This window comes from Tauraco erythrolophus, chromosome 1 (genome assembly GCF_009769465.1).
Source record: "Tauraco erythrolophus isolate bTauEry1 chromosome 1, bTauEry1.pri, whole genome shotgun sequence".
NCBI lineage: Eukaryota > Metazoa > Chordata > Aves > Musophagiformes > Musophagidae > Tauraco > Tauraco erythrolophus.
Genome location: NC_141465.1, coordinates 105351194 through 105370852, shown reverse-complemented (window position 1 = coordinate 105370852; position 19659 = coordinate 105351194). Strand labels below are relative to the sequence as shown.

The following is a 19659-nucleotide window of genomic DNA, read 5'->3' as shown; positions in this document are numbered from 1 at the left end:
GTGGAGTTTGTTCCCAGACAATAGTGTTGGTGCCCCAGTCCACTTGCATGGTTTGGAAGAGGTCTTCTCCTAAACGCTCTTGAAGGTAATCATCGTCATCCTTCAAATCTCTCCTTAAGAACTCACCTCTCTTGTGATTCCCATTGAAAAGTCTCCAAATGAAAGCCAGAGCTGGGTACAAGTCGGACATAAGGTACCATAACAATATCCTAAACTTGGGACTTCACCAAACGTCCTTGCAGTTAGTAACAAAGAGCCCAAATTCAGCACAGTGGCCAGCCTCAGAGGCACCACCTGGAAATCACTGAAACCAGTATGGAGAGACAGAAATGCAAATAAGATGAGAGGGTGTGTTTATCTGGAATGGAAGGAGAACCACCAAGAGGTTTAATTTTATATCTGCCCCCCAGCTCCTCAAACGCAAACCTTCCCCTAGCCCCAGTGTTTTCCTCTAGTTTTCTTCTGAGCTCCAGGAAACCTCCACCAAAGCTGGAGTGCAGCATCATGGGTGCCCAGGAGTAACAGTAAACCAGTTTGTAAATAGTTCCCTAAAGCAGTGGAAATATACCTCTGGATACTGATTTTAACATAAAAGTGGCTTATTTTGGTGAAGGTAAACCTGTTCCTAAGTCAAATAGGAGGTGGAGCCCCAGGGACGCTGGGCCTTGCTCCCATCAGGCTCAACTGATCCAAGGCCAGGGTGATGTTCAGTAGGTTTAGCTAATTCAGAGCAGTTTGGGTCACACCTGCGTCACTTTATACCCGGCTCTTTTTTTGCTTACTTTGTATAATCCCTTGCTTTGAATTGCAGAGGTGGCCTTAGGCTTTGTGTTTCCTGTGGGAGCGATGCAGCACGGTACCGAATGGGATTTTGAGGGGATGGCTGCAGGGAGAAAACGTGTCCTGGGACCTCCCAGTTTTGCCTGGCCAACTGCACATGGCCTCTGGAGACAGCATCATCTTAGCAAGTGAAAGAGCAGCTTTCAGCTTGGAAGGTCTTTGCTCACCAAAAGGTCAATTGCCATGAGCTGCACAGCGATGGTGCTTAGGCTCTGGTGCCCCTTGGCTAGTTGTCTGGTTCTTTTTTAATTCCGATTGATACATTAAAGAGAAAAACACACAATACCCCCTTTTTTATTTGCAGACCCAGGCCAGCATCAGTTGAGAGGAGAGTCTGCCGTATGGAGAGGGCAGGTGACACATGGAGGCTGGGGAAGGAGGTGACATCCCCCTCACCCTGCCCTGATACCAAAACCCCAGCAGCAAGCAGGGAATTCCTGTGGGATGCACCAGGGCCACTGTGCACATCCCCGAGTGGCTCTTTGCTGGTGCCCCCGTGTGCTGAGTTTGTGTGGTGGGGTTTTGGCAGAGGGGAAGGGCTACAGGGACAGCCCCTGTAAGGAGCTGTGAGACGCTTCCCAGCTCCAAGTCAGACTCACCTCTGGCCAAGGTCGAGCCAATCGGCACCTCTGCGAATAACATATTTAAAAGGGGACAAAAAAACCTGCCCCATGTGGGACCTGCAGTGAAGAGAGTGAGGAGGTGGGGGGGCTGCCCCCACCCGGCCTCCTGGGCAGGCGACTGCGTGCACTGTGCCACTGCCAGTCAGCTGGAGATTGCCACGGCGGCACAGCCTGGAGAGCTCCAAAGCGCCCTGCTCCCAGGACACCGGCTGGGCAGAGTTCATCCTGCTGGGACTGCTGAGGGTCGTTGGGCTGGTTGAGCCCAGTGTGGCTGCAGCGGAGAGAGGAGTGAGATCTGAGAGAAACGGCCATGCAGACCCCAAGGACAGTGAAGATGGAATAGGAGGAGGTGTGCCGGAGCTGAGATTCCCCTGCAGTCCATGGTGAGACAGCAGCAGCTCCCTGCCACCCGTGGAGATTAGCGGTGGAGCAGAGATCCACCTGCAGCCCGTGGAGAACCCCATGCTGGAGCAGAGATGCCTGTGCCTAAGGGAGCTTGTAGAGAATTGTCTCCACGGGTAGGACCCCCCCACTGCTGGAGACTGACAATGAAGCAGAGATGCATCTGAAGTCCATGAGAAGGGACTCCACGTCAGAGTGGGTGGCTGCACCCTAAGAAGCTGTGACTATGTGGGAAAGACTGCACAGGAGCAATCTGATGGGCAGTCTTATGGGTAAGGATTGCATCCTGCAGGAAGGACTTATGTCAGAGAAGTTCATGGAGAATTGTCTCCCATGGGAAGGGAGCCCATGTTGGAGCAGGGGAAGAGTGTGAGGAGTCCTGAGGAGAAAGGAGCAGCAGAAACAAGGTGTGACAAACTGACCTGCAACCCCCGTTCCATGTCCCCCCACACCGCTTGGGGAGTAGGCCGAGCTGGGAAGAAAGGAGGGGTGGGGAAGGTGTTTTTAAGATCTGGCTTTGTTTCTTGTTATCCTCTCCAATGTGACTGGTAATTAATTAAATTGATTTTTTTTCCTGAGTCTGTTTTGCCCGTGACCATATTTACTGGGTGATCCCTCCCTGTCCTAGTCTCGATCCTCAGCCTTTTATTATATTTTCTCCTCTTCATCCCACCGAGGGGAGGAGGAGTGAGTCACTCCCACTGAGGAGTGAGTGAGCAGCTGTGTGGTGCTTAGTTGCTGCCTAAACCACAACACCCGAGCTCAGTGCAGCATCGTGTTTTTTCCCTGGAAGGACCCTGAAAAGTTGGTGCCTCTATCCAGTTTCTGGCAATTACTTTTTGGAATGGCGGCATTTGGCAACTGATGTTTAATGGTTTCAGTTCCTTGCACGAGATGCCCTTGGAAGAAATCTTGTTTGCTTGGTCCATGTGATTTCCAAAGAGACAGGGGAAAGGAAAATAGGATTGGTTTGTCTTTTTGTAATAAAGCACTGTAAAAATCTTTGTAAATTGTATAACAACTGGTGAAAAAAACAAATGCAGATGTTCCACAAGGACCAGAAGAACCATTTGTTTCCAATCCAGAAAAAGAGCATCCACTTATTAGGAGTGAAGAGCGCTTTGGCTCCCTTACGAACATCAACACATGCAGGTCAGGCTGTCTGATTAAATTGAGGAGAGAAATATTGGTTCTTACAGTAAGAAACAACTAGTTTTCCACGTTTATTTTAGCATAGGAATTGCAATTTTTAGAATCGATTTCAAAAAGCTACTGTCTAACTCAGATAGTCTAATACCTATTTAATTTAGATTTGTGTTCAGTGAAATGGTGACACAGTGTTATCACGCTGCAAATGCAAATGAAGACGTTACAGCCAGGGCATATCACACCCCAAATTTATTGTGGAGTTACATATGTGACATAAAGCTGTTTAATGAAGATGGAAATTAGATACAAAATAGGAAGAGTGTCGGGGAGTGACTTTCTGGCGTTGCCTGTTGCAGTGGTTGCTGCTTTCCCCGTTTCTGATGCGCTGGGATCGTGAGCACAAGAAGACTTGACTACCGTGAGGACGAAGGTGGCTCTCACCGCGGGCAAACCTAACTGAAGTTAACAGGATACGCCATTGTGTCTCCCCAAAAACTTCAGCAGCTTTGTTTAGGCCCGCCTAAACAGAGGGACAGCCTAACAGACGTGACAAACCACTGGCTTAAAAGCAGGAACCAATGAATTTATTAAGCAGTCACAGGAGAGGTCGACTGTGTGGCACCGAAGCCGGAGGGACCTGTCGAGCATCCCGCCCACACCACCCTGTGCTGGGGGCCGAGCTGCCGCTGTAGGCTACAGTCCAGGGGAGGACGTTCTTTCTGCTCTGTTCAGAGAAACCTGTTCCCGTGCTTAAGAACGAACCGTTTTAGATCCCTTTCAAACTTCAGGTGGTTAATTTTGGTTTAATGTCTTCCTAAGAACAGTAACACTCTAATAAGTCTCTGGGGGCAGTCGTGGGCTGTGTCTAATCACTAATTTTCCGTCCTGTGCATTTCAGCGTAACTAAGTGTTCTCTTAAAACCCAGAGTACCTCGACGTGCTTTCTTTTCGTTATCCATTCTTTGTGCTTTTCTTTTACGTCTCCTCATCTTCTTTGTGTTTTGAAACTTATCATCATTCTTTCTTTCTCTCTGCCTGGCAAAGTTGCCCTGCACCTCTAGTCCATTTTCCCTTACGTTCTATAGCCTGTATGGAAACTACTTCTGAAATATTTCTTTTAAAAATAGACCTGCACCTGGACACAGCGTTCCTGGCAATAAGTAAGACAGCGCTATTTTTTAACCTACAACATCCCTCCTTACACAATCCAGTACCAACCGCCAGAGACAACAGTGCCAGGCCTGGTTAATGCTGAGGAAACCGGGAGCAGAAGCCTTTCGCTGCGGTGTCTGAGGCTGAGCAGGAGCAGCCCAAGCCTGAAGCTCCCCACAGAAAGAGTTTTCCCCCCGAGCAGCTTATGAGCAGTGAGATGGGGTCCCAGCCACCAGGGACCCCCACAGGGCCCTGCCCTGGACACCCAGCCTGCTTGGACAGCGGAGGGGTGCCAGGGCTCTCTGTGGGAGGCAGCACACTCCGGAAAAGTGGGGGGGAGTCAGTACAGCATCTCTCTGGGGCATTTTCCTCCCTCCTCCCACTCACACCTCGTGCTTGTGGTACCTATGGGATTGCTTTTGTGGGAATTTAGCCAGGATCTCCCAGCACAAGTGCAGACAACTGTTCTCCCTTAGTACAAAGCAAACGGAAGAAGAAAGCTTAATGTGTGTGCAGTGAGCTAGAGGTTTTTCTTCTGTCTTTAAATTTTATTTTATTCAGTGACTCAGAAATATGGATTGTTAAATGGAGAACTGGTCAGATTTTTAAAACCTGGAGAAGGCTTAGGTCCAACTCTGCCGCCTTGAGATCCTTGAGCTGGATGTTGAATTCTGCCTTCGTGTGGCAGCAAACACCATTGCAGTAAACTCCTCCTGCACGCAGCAACCACCACCGCTACTTTTTTGATCCGCAGACACGTTAATTAACAAAGGTTAACAGATAACCGAGCGCAAGCGCAGACATAGCCACCGCTGATGCTCCTGTAAGCGCAGTCCCACCTCATTGATGGTGGTCCAGATTCATATCACTGTAGCCAGGAAAGTAACAGGCAAAATGTACAGGTGAGACAGCCCTCCGGAGAAACCCGTACTGCAGCTCCTTCTAGCTCTTCCTCCCAACAAGCGCTCCTTCCTGCATCATATAGTTAACGTTTGTATTTCAGATCTCTGGAGCAGAATGAGTGAGTTGGCTTTTGACTTGCAGCGCAGCGTTATGTGGCAGTAAAGTCCCGGGCGAAGTCCCACACGTTTGGTGACGCGTCTCGTTTGTCATGAGGCAGGTTAATTCAGCGTGTTATTCACATGCACGCAGCGGAGACGTACGGCTAACGGTAACCAAACACCACGGGTCTGTGATGAGGAAGTGACCATGAGGAAGTGACCTGGAATATCTAAACTCTTACAGATAGAGGGGATTGATTGCTAGTGTATAATTAAGAGACCTTATATTTGGTTGCATGGGTCATACCAAAAGGGTTAAGCCCGGACGCTACCGTGCAGAGATGGTTTCCCAAAGGAAGAGTCAGTGACACTGTCTGGGAAACTCCCCTTCATGATTACAAGACCAGGTACTAAAAATATATGGCCCCTTCTTCCAAAGATGTTCAGGGTGGTGGGCGCTTTCTTTTGCGTCCGTCTCCTTGCAAGACTGTGTTTTGTAAAATCTCATTTATAAGAAAACCATTTTTACATGGCAAAGGCCGTCTGGGAGTTTCACCCATTACTGCACTCAAGCAGAGCTGCTGCCTCAAACTCCCTCCTCCTTTGTGGTCCTTGATGTTATGATTTTTAGAAAACACTAGAAATTGCACAGAACACGTATGCCATGAACAACATATTATCAATTGAAACCATGGTTTTACTGGTACTTTACTCCATCTTTTCCTGTTGAGTTACCTTTCCCAGGTTGCACATCATTCTCACTACTTCACGGTCCCTGCTTGCTCCACTAACAAAAACAAGTATTTCAAAATACAAATGGTTACAAAACACGACACACCCTGACAAACGTCCGTCCTTCTGCGACCCTCCTGTGAAAAGGAAGTTCCCTTCTTTTGCAGAGAAGGCCTGGAAAAGCGCGGGCTGCAGTCTCAGAAGCTGGTGGCGTTCTTGTGCCTTGTGCTAGCGCTGGTCTCCACATAGCCACCAGTGCCTCTCGTCACCGTGAAAGCCCTTCCTGCAGCTCGCTGCGGCAACAGCAGGTTGTGGGCTGCTGCCCTGTACTTCTTCGAAATGAGGTTGTAGAGGATAGGGTTGATGGATGCGCTCAGGTAGAAAAGCTGCAGAGCGAATATATTAAAGTACTGGGAGAAGAGCATCATCCTGGTGTCCTGGGTGTTTATAAATATGATCCTGCCAACGTGGAAAGGCAACCAGCAAATGACAAAGGCCAGGACCACAACAGCTATAAGATAAAATAACACATGCCATAGTTAAGGAGCAAGTTAACTTTTCAACCTTCCAGTAAACTAAGTTTTACGTGGCTGATTTTGCAGGTTCTTCTAGCCAGTACAAATGAGATACAGAAATAGTCATAGAATCATAGAATGGTTTGCGTTGGAAGGGACCTGAAAGATCATCTAGTTCCAACTGCCCTGCCACAGGCATTAAAATGTTGGAAAACCATGAAAACGGAAGTAGCATCAAGTCTGATTGTTAGTCATTGGATTGAAAGGTAACCGATAAAGTCTTCAGCTAAACCACAAGATGAGCTTGCTGAGAAAAACGTAAACAACTAAGAGTGGTGTAACAACCATCTAATAACATCAGGCACACCAAAGATTCCCCTCGGCAACGTCTGTAACGCCATGTGTGTGGTATGAAAACCAAAGTCAGAGTAAGAAGAGGTGTTTTTGTGGAAGCACACGGCAGCTCCATTCGCCACAGAGCTGTTCTTTAACACGTCCACGTTACTGAAAAGGACCACGGTGTTAAGGGCTGAACCTCCATCACACAAGGTCCTGCTGAATTCGCGCTATTGTAACGGGATGGCTCCTAACATAAAGACTTACAGTGTAGTTGGTCTATTGATTTTTTTCTGCTGAAGCTCCTACACGTGTCCCCAGACAATTACTGCTGGAGACACATATTTCACTAGACGGATCTCTAGCCTGAGGCACTCCAGCTGTTCTTGTGGTCCTGTGTTGCATTTTAGTGCAATAGGAATACAAATCCAAACGCTCTTGCAATTGAGGAACAATTAAATAAGCGTATTACTGTATCCATATTTTTCATTATTTTTGCTTATAAATGCATATAAGTAAATCAACTAATCATTTACGGAGCATCCTTTATGCTTCTCAGAGCTTTAAAAAAAAAAAAAGGCACCTAGCCCAAGCAAGCTTATGCCTGAAATATATCACACGCGTAGTGGTGCTGGCTCTTTGAGATAAGCGGGAACTGGTCCGGTTCAAAGGATCCTGAGGACATCATGGATATAGGCGTTTCTGTTGGAAAACCTTGTGCCTACTTCAATGCAAATACCTTCCTAAAATAAGTTAGCAAAATGTACTCTCTCAGGCTTGTTACTTTCTTTACTTTGTGCTATGCTATTTCCATCCAGCTGTTTACATCCTTGGTAAAAGAAGACTCCCATGTAGCATGTTAAAACCTTCACTAAAGGTAAAAAAAAACATAAGCAGGGTGTTTTATTTTATGCTTATTAATCAATAGTTGGATTTATTTTTTCTTTCCTTTTTTTCCCTTTTTTTTCTTTTTTTTTTTTTTTTTCCTTTTTTTTTTCCTTCTTTTTTTCCTTTTATTTTTTTTTCGCTTCAGATCGGTCACTACTTAGAAGCTTGAAAGCCTCAGGGAAGACTGTGGTCTTTCTTTCCAGAGCCTGACACTGGGTTACTGAACGTATGACCAAGAAAACGAACTGAAAATGAGCAGTGTCCTACTCCAGCAGGAAGCACTCCGGTATTAACGCGCTTTGTCTGCAAAAGCCTTGCAAGGGTGAAGCGCTGTTTTTCAGCCTGCTTGGGCAACCAGCGGATTGACCCCTAGGAGAGCTACGAAAGACCACTAAGAAAATAAAACTTATTTTTTTCAGGGGCAGAAATTTGCTACCAGAGCACTGCTGCCTGCTGGAAGAGACTGCTGATGTTACCACAGCTTTTCTGAAGCTACGGACTACCTCGTGCTCAGTTCTGCCTGGTAAAATTCAGAAAATGGGTATTTCTACAGAAGACAGGAAAGCTGCTGGACGTGCAATGCTACACCAGGTGAAGCCTCAGCCATGCGGGAGCAAAACCCCTGTCGCGGTGATCCCTGGGAGCACCGGAGGGCTCGGCAGCACAGCAGGGACATTCTCCTGCGCTATCCCTACCTTGTGCGGAAGCTGTGGATGCTGTGGCCCCCATCCCAGCCCCAGCCATAGCCCGAGGGCGGACACAGGAGGGACTCACCCAAGATCTTGACAGTCTGGCGGTGCCCTTTCTCCTGGAGGACCGTGTTGGGGCCCCGCAGGCGGGCATTGCTCTGCCACAGCTCCCGGCCGATGAAGCCGTAGAGGATGCTGAGGCAGAGGATGGGCAGGATGAAGTAGAAGGTGGTGACCCAGAACATGGTGGCCAGCAGGCCGGACTCCACGGCCTGCGAGGTGGGCTTGCACTCGCGGCTGAAGTCGGTGTGGTTGTCGGGCTGCTCCACGCCAACCAAGAAGAAGAAGGGGCTGGCGGAGAGGAAGGCGAAGGCCCAGAGGACGCCGATGATGGCCTTCACCCGGCACCTGGTGACGACCACCTTGGCCCTGAGGGGGAAGCGGACGGCGAGGTAGCGCTCCGCGGTGAGGGCGGTGATGTGGAGGACGGTGCAGTAGGTGCAGCCCTCGCTGAGGTAGTGGGAGAGGCGGCACAGCAGCTGCCCGAAGATCCAGGGCCGGGAGCGCCAGAGGCGGTAGAGGTCGAAGGGCAGCCCCAGGAGGATGAGCAGGTCCGAGACGGCCATGCTGCCCAGGTAGAGGTTGGTGGTGGTCTTCACGCCGCGGTAGCCACGGATGACCAGCACCGTCAGGACGTTGCCCGCCACGCCGACTACGAAGAGCCCGAGGCAGACGGCCGTGACGGGGACAAGCGCCCGCACCGGCAGCGCCGAGCACAGTCGCTCGTCGCAGGGCGGCCACGGCCAGGGCTCGCCCTCGCTGCCGTTCCCGCCGCCGCCGCCCCCCATCCCGCCGGGCGGCGCGGCCGCCTCTGCCGGGCGGGACGCGCCCCGCCGCGGGCAGCGCCGCTCCGCCGCGCTCGACCCCGCCCCGCGGCGGGGGGCTCCGGGGCGGCCGCCCGCCCCCGCCCCGCCCCGCCCCGCGGTCCCGCCGTCCCAGGGAAGCGGGAGCCGCCACGGGCTCCCCCGAGGGGAGCGCGGCACCCGCCCCCCTGCCGCCCCCCCGCCGCCGGCAGCGGCACCGCCGCGGGAGCGGGGACGGAAAAGCGCTTCGGCGGCGGCGTGACAGGCAACGAAAGGAGTGACCACCAACGAAAAAGAATGATACTTTTATTTTCCACAGATTTTTAAAGGTACTTTGCTACATAGTTCTTGTATTTTCTATCAGGCTATACAGGTTCGTCTGCATGGAGTCCGACGTTGTACAACTGTAAAGTGATATGTTTGGTAGTGTATCTATAACGTTTTAAAAAGTTTAGAGTTCTCTCTCTTTTTTTTTCTTTTTTTTTTTTTTTTTAATTTATTTTTTTGGAATGTACAGTATATGAGGTAAAATTAAGATTACATTAAAAACTGTCTTCAATGCAGTAATACGCACTGAGGCTCAAATGGCAAATACACTATTAAATGACTATCAAAAATAGGAGCTCATTTGAATTTTACTATGAAAAACATAAGTCACTGCAGATTAACTGTAGTGACAAATCTTACTGTTTTAGACATTCGACCGTAAGAAATCTCTAAGCTGTTACACGCAACCTCATTTGCACTGCCAAACATGGCACTTTTAAGAAGGTTCTAGAAAACATCAGTTATCGCGGTATCCTGCGGGGAAGGTATCAGCCTATACGTACAAATGACAAATTTGAAATAAAATGTAAACATACAGTACATTTTAAAGACAGGTCGTTCTCGCCACGTGGAGGCTGAGTTCTTCGCCATTTCTTTCTTTTCTTTTTTTTTTTTTTTTAAAAAAACCCCCCGAAACTCAGCAACAGTATTCTACAGCACAGATCATTGGACGTATAAACAATTACAATACATGCCCGTTCTAATATAAGAGAAATTCTTCAGAGATCTTCAAAGCACAAGACAGAGGTTCCTTTTTTTTTATTATTATTAAGACCGACAGAAGTGTTTAATACCATTAAAAATGCTAAACTGAACACAACTAGAAGTCATTAATGATCCACTATCTCGTAACTCAAATAAATTAAAAATAGCTAATTACAAAGTGTATAACAACATAAGTGTGATGAGACAAGGATTATTTTTTTTTTTTAAAAGATAGTTTCACTACAAGCTTCTGTGTCACTGGCAATCATTGACATCTAGCAAGATGTTCAATGGGATACTTGAAAAAATTCAGTCTGGTCATTCAAGAACTCACAAATGCAAGCTCACAAAACATTGATGAGTTATGCAACTGCAAAGTGCTCTAATGCAACATTAACTACATGCAATCAACAATTTGGTACAGTATCCAAAGAGACATTACATTAAACATCAGGATCTCAAGAAAAAAGCAGCTTTAAGTTCTCTGGTGCAAATTACTACACTTCGTCTTCTGATTTGGTGCCCCAAGGAAAGAAAGAAAGAAAAAGAAAAAAAACAACAACAAAAAAAGGCAGTGGTTGATTCTGGTGGATATGGCAAGTGAATGTTGGGGAAACAGCAAAAACTCAATAACGGATTTTATCTCAAAAATCTATTAACTAGCCAAAATCAGAGGGCACAGACATCTGTATAAACTGCATCCAAATCAAAGGTCAACTTTGGAAATGTGTTTTTCAATTTAAATAATTAAGTCTAAGTAGTTCTCTCGCACTCTCCCTTCCATATTTGTAAGAAGACAAAGAGGCATTTTTGCAAGTAAACATCAAATCCTGGGGGTAAGATAAACCACTTGTGCCATCCCCTTGTAGTCTTTCAAAAAGATCTACTTGCGGTGAAGAACTCCACATTTATCAGGTAAGAAGCTTCCTTCATGCATATTCTTCCATCCGGTTTATTATTTGCTGCCTGAGAAAAGCCCCTTCTGTTTTTCAGCATAAATCCTGCTTCCCAAATAATTAAGACAAATGAGGAGGTAGAAATACAGCGCTAAATTGCTTTCACAGCATCGGATTAATATTGTATACAGCACAAGTTTGTTAGTGTTTTAAATGCGATCTACACATTCTTCCCTGTTATGGTAGCAACCCTTTAAAGTGTGGGCCAGGAAACCATATATTTATTTATTTTTTTTAACACTCGTGTTTACTGGTCAAGCCTTTTTCATGAAACACTGCTTGCCTGCCCTGTACTGCAAGAAGGCATATTAAAGGAAAAGATTGTATTTCTGTGGCTTGCATTCTAATAACACGTGTCAGCCTATACCTACCAGTAAGCGTCTGAAAGTGGCTGAAAAGGTTTGCATCAGTCCCAATGCCGGTGCTAAATGCCTGTTTTTGTAAAAGCAAGAGAACAGAATTACTTCTAGATTATGAGAAAGCAAAATGTAATGGGCAGCGTTCTAAAATAAATCTCTCTCTTCACTTTATTACGAAGTACTGAATGATAACAGCAATCAGAATGGAAAAGATAGCAAAAAGTGCAAGGATGACGGCAGCACACACTTGGTCGCTCTGTGACCATTGTGTCCTTGTGGTTTGCACAGTGTCCTTGTTGGCGCTCGCCGGTGGTTCAGTCCTCTGAGAGATGAATAGCACTGGTGCGCTGTAGGGGCCTACCAGGTCCTGATGACCTACTGTCTCTTGGCACTGGCGAATGGCACACGCGCGGAAACGGTATTCACAGTTCAGCTGCAGGCCTGTGTATCGGAATGACCAGTCCGGGCCCTTATAAATCTGGCAATAAAGAGAAAAAAAAAAAGGATACATCAAGTAAAGACGCCCTACGTACACATATATATCTCAGTATGGTTTTGTTTATGGTGAAGGTAACTGTAAAAAACGTGACTCCTCACTAGTGTTTTCACCCACGCGAAGAAAAACAGACAAAAAGCTCAACAAATGCACTTTAAATGCCAGATAAAGTCTCCAGTCTTTTTGGTGAAACAGTGAAACAGAGGAAAAGAAATATGAGGGCTTTTATGGCACGATGAGGACACGCCAAATAAACTCTGTCAGCAGCCCCTGTGCTAAGGTGTGTTTAGTGACCACTTACAACATGAATACTATACCGTAGGATGTATATAGAGTATTGCATCACAGGATTTTAGGGAAGGAACTCTGCACCAAGCTACTTCACTAAGTCTAATCCAATCCAACATACTTTGTTGCAGTTAAGATATTGTGTGTTTAAAATATTATCATTTATCCCAACAAACACTGTATCACGAAAGCCATACGGAGCCCTCTCCGAGATTCCTGATTCCATCAGATCCCAAGACACAGATGACTTTTATTAGGGTGTTCTCCACGGGCCTCTCAGTTGGCTGGTTAACACAGGAGACTCTCAAGTTCAGTTCACTGGCATGGAGTGCCTAACTCAGTGAAATCTAAATGCTGGTTTCCCAAATTCATTAATTTGCAGCTACGTAAAGGTCCACGCAGGCGCAATTTTTGGTTTACAAGTATATAGGTTTACAGAGCTATTACGTAGGTAGCAGAGCACAATTTGATTTCTCTCTTTAAACTCCTTCACTCCCTCATTATCTGGATTTGCTCTAATTGGTCGCAGGATACAGAAATACCACGTCATGCAGAAGTTCTCCCTATAGTTACCATACAACTACCAAGAATTCAATGAAATAAGCAGCCCATCTCTTCTGATTTTGTTGTCTGAAGAGCTGTTGCTGTGCCTGTGGCTACTCAAAGAGTTAGAAAGTGCTCTGACAGCAGCCAGGCAGCTGAGCTTTACCGGAATCTACAACCTAGAGACTTTTTTCTCTCGAGAAATTGTCCCCACACTGAGACAGGGCAGGTCATCGGAAGTGCAGCTTCCTCAAAATTCTGCTAATTTGCATCATGCATTTGGTAGTGAGTGAACAGGCCACAGACACACATCCTACTCCAGCTACAGCTACGCCAGCTGCCACGGGCTACTGTCCTCAGCTGCTTGTCCCCAGGGCCTTGCCAGAAGCTGCCTTCCCCTCAGATGTGTTTGCTGGGGTATTTATATGGTTGCTTCCTAACCCCTTTAAGAGCTTGACTGATGCAAATAGCTCCAACAGCAGATTACTAATTTATTTTATCTGAGGCATGTAAGGAGCAATGACACGAGCAACTCGCCTGACAGATCAGGGAGAAGAAGGAGAGGAGAGTGAAGTTTTGGCACGGAAATGGTAGTAAACAGCTTGGAGTGGACTTCCAAGCAGTTTATTTTTTGTCCATGTCAAAGAAAATTGTCACCATCATGTCCAAGTATCTCAAAGGCTGTTTCCACGGTGTTTACTTCTTGACTGTTCCAAATTTAATTTTTTGCAAACTAGTCTTCTCATTTTATTTGAATTTGCTGCACCAAACTGTTCCGGAGAGACGAAAGGAATCATGCACCTCAGTCTACTTTGTTATTTCCAGGCTTAAAGTGTATCCTTTATTTTCCTGTCCAGCTCATTTGGCAATGCCCATTGCTAATTAAAGCGTGATTTGACTCCATGTCTAGAAGCAACACTGACCACGCCTTACTTACATACTTAATGTTGCCTTTACAATTTAAACTTACAATAAAGAATATTCACATGGCACGGTAACAAACACCTTGGATTGCAGCTCATCTTTTACTGAAAAATTTAACACATAGACATTAAAAGAATAGCACTACACTAGAAGTTATGAATTATTAAAATATTAAGGCCTATAATTTACCAAAGCACAGGTAAAACTTATTTAATATTGACCTATAATAAAATTATAATAAAGCAGAATTAATTGTGTTTCCTTGCTGGAAGGAAACCTGCTTGCTTAATAGTGTGAAACAGAGTTTTCAAGCCTAATTTAATGTCAATTATCAGGCAGTTCATAGGGAAGCAAAATTAGCACTGCACACCGTCTTTTAAATGCAGACTAATTTGTCACTTGGTGTTTCCAACTGCATCTTTGGATAATCAAACTTGAAATTAAAACACACTCTCAACTGCTCGACCCATGTAGTTACAGCATGCCTTGCTACTGACAGGTCCCATGGTAAAAAATTAATTACTGAATTATATAAAAAAAGTTTCCCTATGCTTGAATGTCTACATTGCATAAGTAGAGGATCTTTCCTATCTGCAGTTCTCTGTATAGAAGTATGACTCTGACAACTTCAAAGCTTTTATAATATTGCTCACTGTCTTTAAACAGCTCTTAGTGCAAAGAGAGCCCTTTGTTCTTTTTCTCCTAAGTCTCGATTATTCCATACCATTGGTGAATGTTTTCTTTCTGTCAGTTCTTCCCATTAGCGGACAATTTCCTCACCACTTGAGGGGTCAATCTGTATTTAGTAAACATCAGTGTAACCCAGGGAGGCTGCAACTTACTGCAGCATTTCTATTACTTAAATGTCTGTTCTCTGCGACAATGGTTTTAGGAGATACTACCTTGGATTACTTAGTAACAAAATGTCAGCGTGGTGACTAAACACATACTGGAACACAACAATCTTTAACCTAAACTAGTTATCACAAATACTAATTGAAGAAAAATTCAATAACTTAAATGCATCATACCTGTTTGAATTCCGAGTCTTTGCCCACCATGACCTGAAGACAGTAGATAACCGGATCTCCCTTCATGGGCTGCAGAACCTCCCATGTGATTTCACAAGTGTGATCGTTTATTCTCTCTATCCTTGGTACTAAAGGAAGCAAACACAAAGCTGACAGCTAGATCTGCTTCCCCCATCACTTCGCCTTATAGTCTAACGACTTGTAAAATTCTGTATTCTATCTGCTCTTTTGTCTCAGAGAAACAAAAGATTCAGGTTCAAATGTATTCTTTCTCCATTGTTTTCTGGAACAACAACTAACAATTTGCATAGGTCTCTACTGCTAGTTTAGGTGTCATCCAAGAAAAAGCAAGTAAAAATTTTGTGACTGCAAGTGTATATAGTATGCAAAAAAAAAAGCTGTTATGCTTAAAATTATTCTAGATATGTTAGGAAGAATTTTCACCTCGAATTATGTAACATCTTGGCCACTCTCTCCTGGTACGCAAGGATTCTAAGAACAAACCTTATGTCAAAGAATGCATAAAAAACCCCAAGCCTCTCATTTTGGAGTGAATATTGTAGGCTTTAGGCAATTACATGAAAGGAGCATGCCCTTACTATACTTACATGCACTTGGAAAAGGGCATAGCATTCTAAATATGCCAAATACAACACCCAACTTGTAAGCCCCTCACCTCTCAAATGAAAAAAGCAGCACCTTTACCTTTCAAGGCAGCTGGAACAGATTTGGGAGTAGTGAAAACATATTCTTGAGAAAGGGGACCTTCACCAGCTTCATTACATGCCTGAATACAAAATTTGTACGATGTTGACTCACTGAGTCTTTGTACTTTGTATGTATGACACGGTCCTCTGTATAAGGATACAAACCTGAAAATGGAAAGAGCAGCTTATTTTAAACACAGAAAAGGACTTCCGAAGTAGCTACAGTGCTGTCTTGAAATCTATTGCCATCGTTTCTCACAACCTAATGAGAAGCCCAGAAATATTTATTTCAGAGTTAAACAGTGTTCTAGCATTGCTATAAAACAATAAGCTCATTTAGCAGGGCCAAGTTTTTATTTCTCACGTCTTTTTAATAACATCTCTTTTACACAAAGAGTACTACAGACTGTCTCTTGGGAAAAATGATCCTATGCATTTTCAGAAACCCTTCTGCACTTGAAACAATGGGAAAAGACAGCAGTTCTCTGTCTCAATGACCTGTGTACACTGCTGCTTTTTTTTTTTGCCATCTAATGTCTTGAGCTTTTCGAAATTAGGTAACCAGATTTCAGCTTTTTGCTCATTTGTAACTCTCCTTTACTACACCTAAGAAAGGGCCACGGATCCAACTGCTCTTGTACATCGTTGTTAAAGATGGTTGACTGATGAAGCTCGCTCTGATCTGCACAGGAAGCCAGAGCCACACTTGTAGCACACACTAAGTCCCATTCTGACACCTTTGTAGACTGGCCACTCTCCTTCATGTTACAATTCTTACATAGACTGATCTTGGCAGCTCTCATTTGATTTTCAATTTTGGTATCCTCAGGACACAGCACAAATTTATTTCTTTCTGTCGGGGTTATCATCTACTTTGACTTTTTCTTTCTTTCCTTTTAAATGTAAAACAGACGGCACCTGCACATGACCCAGTCTTTGGTAACGGCAATTAATTTCTTTCCAGTTAAGAGTCTAATTTCTTTTCCTCCTTGAAGTAGAGCAATTTCGCCTAGCAGATCTATTTTGCCTCACTGTCAAGCTAAAGCTACTCAGAGATTCAGACACGGTACACAGTGTTGCAGTACTGTTCATTTTACCATTTAGGCATGGGTACTTGCTGTACCATCTTAGCTTACATTCTGATTTAACATGAGAGAAGGGATCTCTTAAAATAATAATCTGTACTACATGAGTTTATTTTCCACCAAAAATAATTGCATATAAAGACAACAGAGTAAAGAATTCCCCTCTTCCAATATCAAGTATACAAAATTCACAAGACTGATTAGACTTGATACTTTGACAAAATACTTAACCAAACATAAGAAAGGGAAAAGTGGGCTGGTACAAAACATTTCATTAAACTCATTATATTGAACTGCAAATAAAAAAACTAGGAAGTTTCTGATCTTGCACTTTCCAGCACAAAACACCAGAGCCCTTCTTGCCTTGCCAGACGAGAAAGCCTCCTGTGTCTGTTGTAAATTCAGCAAAGCATACGGGATTTCACCCTTTGCTGCCATCTCCCCAGCATCAGACCACCGTGATGCAGGGCAGACTAACGCGACGCCAAAACCAACCTTCCATTCTTATCCTCCATTTGAAGGTGGTACTGAATGGAGTCAGTTAATGCTTTTGCAGTTCCCTCTCCCCACTTCAGCTTGAGAGTCTGAGAACTGTATGCGGCACATTCCAGGCGAGGTGGATCCGGGGGGAGAGGTTTGGTTTTCAGTTTTATGGTGTGGCTGAAAGGACCCGCTCCGAGACTGTTTAGGGCTTGAATTCGTACTCTAGTATTTGAAAAAAGAGAGAATAAATTAACTTGAAATTAGATTCTAAAAAAATAACCGGTAATTTCATACTCAAGAGAAAACAACGGTACCAAATAGATGGTACTTTCTACAATGAAGACTTTTATTAATATTATGCTTTGATAGACTCTCATGAATATGCAGGAGTGTCACTTTCCTTGCCACATTTTAAGGAGCTGAAATGATTCAAAATAAAAATACGTTACCATATTTACATCATTCACATTAGGGAAAAGACGAAAAAGCTCTATCAGCTACTTCAAGCATGGTCCATCTTCCTGACCCTGCAGGCGTTGTACCAAAATTTTTGATAGCCACATCGGAGAGATAAGGGAAGATAAAAAAAAACACCCCCAAAAGAGGAATCTTTGGCTATTATATCAGGTGAATTCAAGGATGACTACAGTAAAGTTTTATGGGCTTTTTGGAACAGATCTGATTCATGTGAAAATAAAGTGATGGTGCCCAGCTACCTCTCTTGCTGTTTTCACTGGTAACCCATCTCTGGGTACCTGCAAACAGAAGTCATCTTGGGTCTGCTTGGAAAGGGAGAGGATGAAATTGGAAGAAGTTAAAGGACACAGGGCTGAGGGGTCTGCAGAACTTGAAATTCAGATATAATTGTGGTTGGATTTTTTTTTTATACTCCAAGGAAAACAATGCTGGCATTAGGTTTACAAGTAAGAATTAAGTAGCCAAGAAATCTATTTCTAAAAGGAAAAAGCAGGAAATGGAGAAACCTGAGGCTCTTTACACATCTCACAGACAGCCACAGAAAGCAAAGTGTGTCTAATCTCATTTTGCAGACTAACATTTGCTTGTCTAAAATAGCCTATCTAGGTAACTGAAAAAAGCCATCACAATAATTAAATTCTGAAACAATCAACCACACAATTTCAAAATATTGCAACACAAATATGTGTGCAGGCTTATGAATAAATATTTGTCCTTCACTACGTAGTATTTAAAATTATGCTAATTTATTATAGCACAGAACTAAGGCGAATATATGCATTTTTTTATTTGCAGAAAGAGTTGACAGTGTATTCTAGAAAAGCACTTTTGTGGGCAGAAGTACAGAAGTATCTCTGCAGTAGAAGTTTCTCTTTTCTCGGTTTGTTGACCGAAAGCAACAGCTCTTCAAATTGCCAGCATTAGTGTTAAATACTTATAAGGCACGCAGAAACATCGTAGTCTTACATGCAGCACTATAAAAGTAAAAACAAATCTCTAAGGATTCAGAAAACTGCAGAGCAGATGATAGCCTTGCTGTACTGAAATCAGTGTAGGCTTTAGTCGGACTGACGTTCTCCTTTAAGTTTTAACACTGAGGACACGTTTTTCTAAGAGGACTGTAGAGTGCCTTCAGGCAGAATTATTGATATTTACATTTATATTTTTCAGTAACTCTTAGGCCAAATGTAAGGGATGATTTTAGTAACCACAATTTTTCAAAAGAGATTGAAAATTGATAGATTTTTCAAACCGATATTCTTCATGCTGATTGCCACCCAAATACGTGCTATTTCTGCACAAAAGGCATTGCAAGTTGTGATGAGCTGTCGTTAGATCACACAATCCAGTCAATAAAGACTGGACATGATCCTTCCTTGGATGGGTTTTAGCTTGTCAAACAGATTAGAGGCTATCTAGCTATGAAACAACCAGTCCAAAGACCAGTTACGAATGTGAATCTGTAATGTGAATTCATTTAAATTGACACATTAACCAGACAGATACAACAGATCTATAGCAATAAACATACTAAAATAAATTGTTCTTGAAAGAAAATAAAACCAGCACAGCTCATCTACTTATGAAGATCATCATTACAAAGTTTCCTTTTCCTCCATGGTTATGTACTAAAACTTCTCTGACAATCATGTAGAGAATAAAAAAATACAAGGAAACAAACAAAGAATCTATTCTTGTGGAAGAAACAGTAGGCTGTCAAGCAGCTACGCATGGCATACCTGTAGGTAGTATCTGGCTGTAAGCCATCTATAAAATAGCTCAGAACCTTCCCAACAGTTATTGGTTGCTTATCTCCAAAGTCTATGCTGTAGCCAAGGATTTCAGATCCATGGTCACAAGGTTTTTCCCAGCTTATAGCAAGGCATGTGGAAGGAGAATAGTGTGGACTTTCAACTTCATCTTCACTTAGTCCCCGGAGACAAGTCACAACTGCAGGTACAGAGGCTGGAGTCATACATGCCACTACTTCACTGAAAGGGCCTGCACCTGCAACATTTACTGCCTGCAAATGCAAAGTAGACCATGTTTTTACAGCAGGGTCAATTCCCGTTTCCAGATTTCATTAAC

General features: G+C 44.1%; 2 protein-coding genes across 6 annotated transcripts in view; both read right to left on the bottom strand.

Moving 5' to 3' along the window:
- Nucleotides 1-6096: 6096 nt before the first annotated feature.
- MLNR (motilin receptor) lies at nt 6097-9175 on the bottom strand. Its single transcript, XM_086616164.1, has 2 exons — nt 8413-9175; nt 6097-6410 (listed from the first exon to the last, which is right to left on the bottom strand). Exons 1-2 carry the CDS (start codon nt 9173-9175, stop codon nt 6097-6099), a joined length of 1077 nt encoding a protein of 358 aa, XP_086472290.1.
- A 946-nt stretch (nt 9176-10121) lies between these two features.
- Nucleotides 10122-19659, bottom strand: part of FNDC3A (fibronectin type III domain containing 3A) — a 128097-nt gene continuing 118559 nt past the window's right edge. For 4 of the 5 annotated variants that reach the window (XM_086620645.1, XM_086620637.1, XM_086620620.1 and 1 more), the window contains exons 22-27: nt 19311-19594; nt 17107-17316; nt 15525-15691; nt 14820-14947; nt 11785-12015; nt 10122-11610 (exon numbers count right to left, since the gene is read on the bottom strand). In XM_086620645.1, coding sequence (XP_086476771.1) covers nt 11413-11610; nt 11785-12015; nt 14820-14947; nt 15525-15691; nt 17107-17316; nt 19311-19594 — 1218 coding nt within the window. In that variant the 3' untranslated portion in view covers nt 10122-11412. Of the gene's footprint in view, nt 12016-14819; nt 14948-15524; nt 15692-17106; nt 17317-19310; nt 19595-19659 lie in introns of all 5 variants that reach the window. The other variant, XM_086620654.1, reaches the window with a different exon arrangement.

Bases quoted from the DNA above. Each gene is read 5' to 3' on its own strand.
- MLNR (XM_086616164.1), bottom strand. From the start codon at position 9,175: ATGGGGGGCGGCGGCGGCGGGAACGGCAGCGAGGGCGAGCCCTGGCCG. The intron at 6,411-8,412 runs GTGAGTCCCTCC...TTTATCTTATAG, and splicing joins CCAGACTGTCAAGATCTTGG to CTGTTGTGGTCCTGGCCTTT.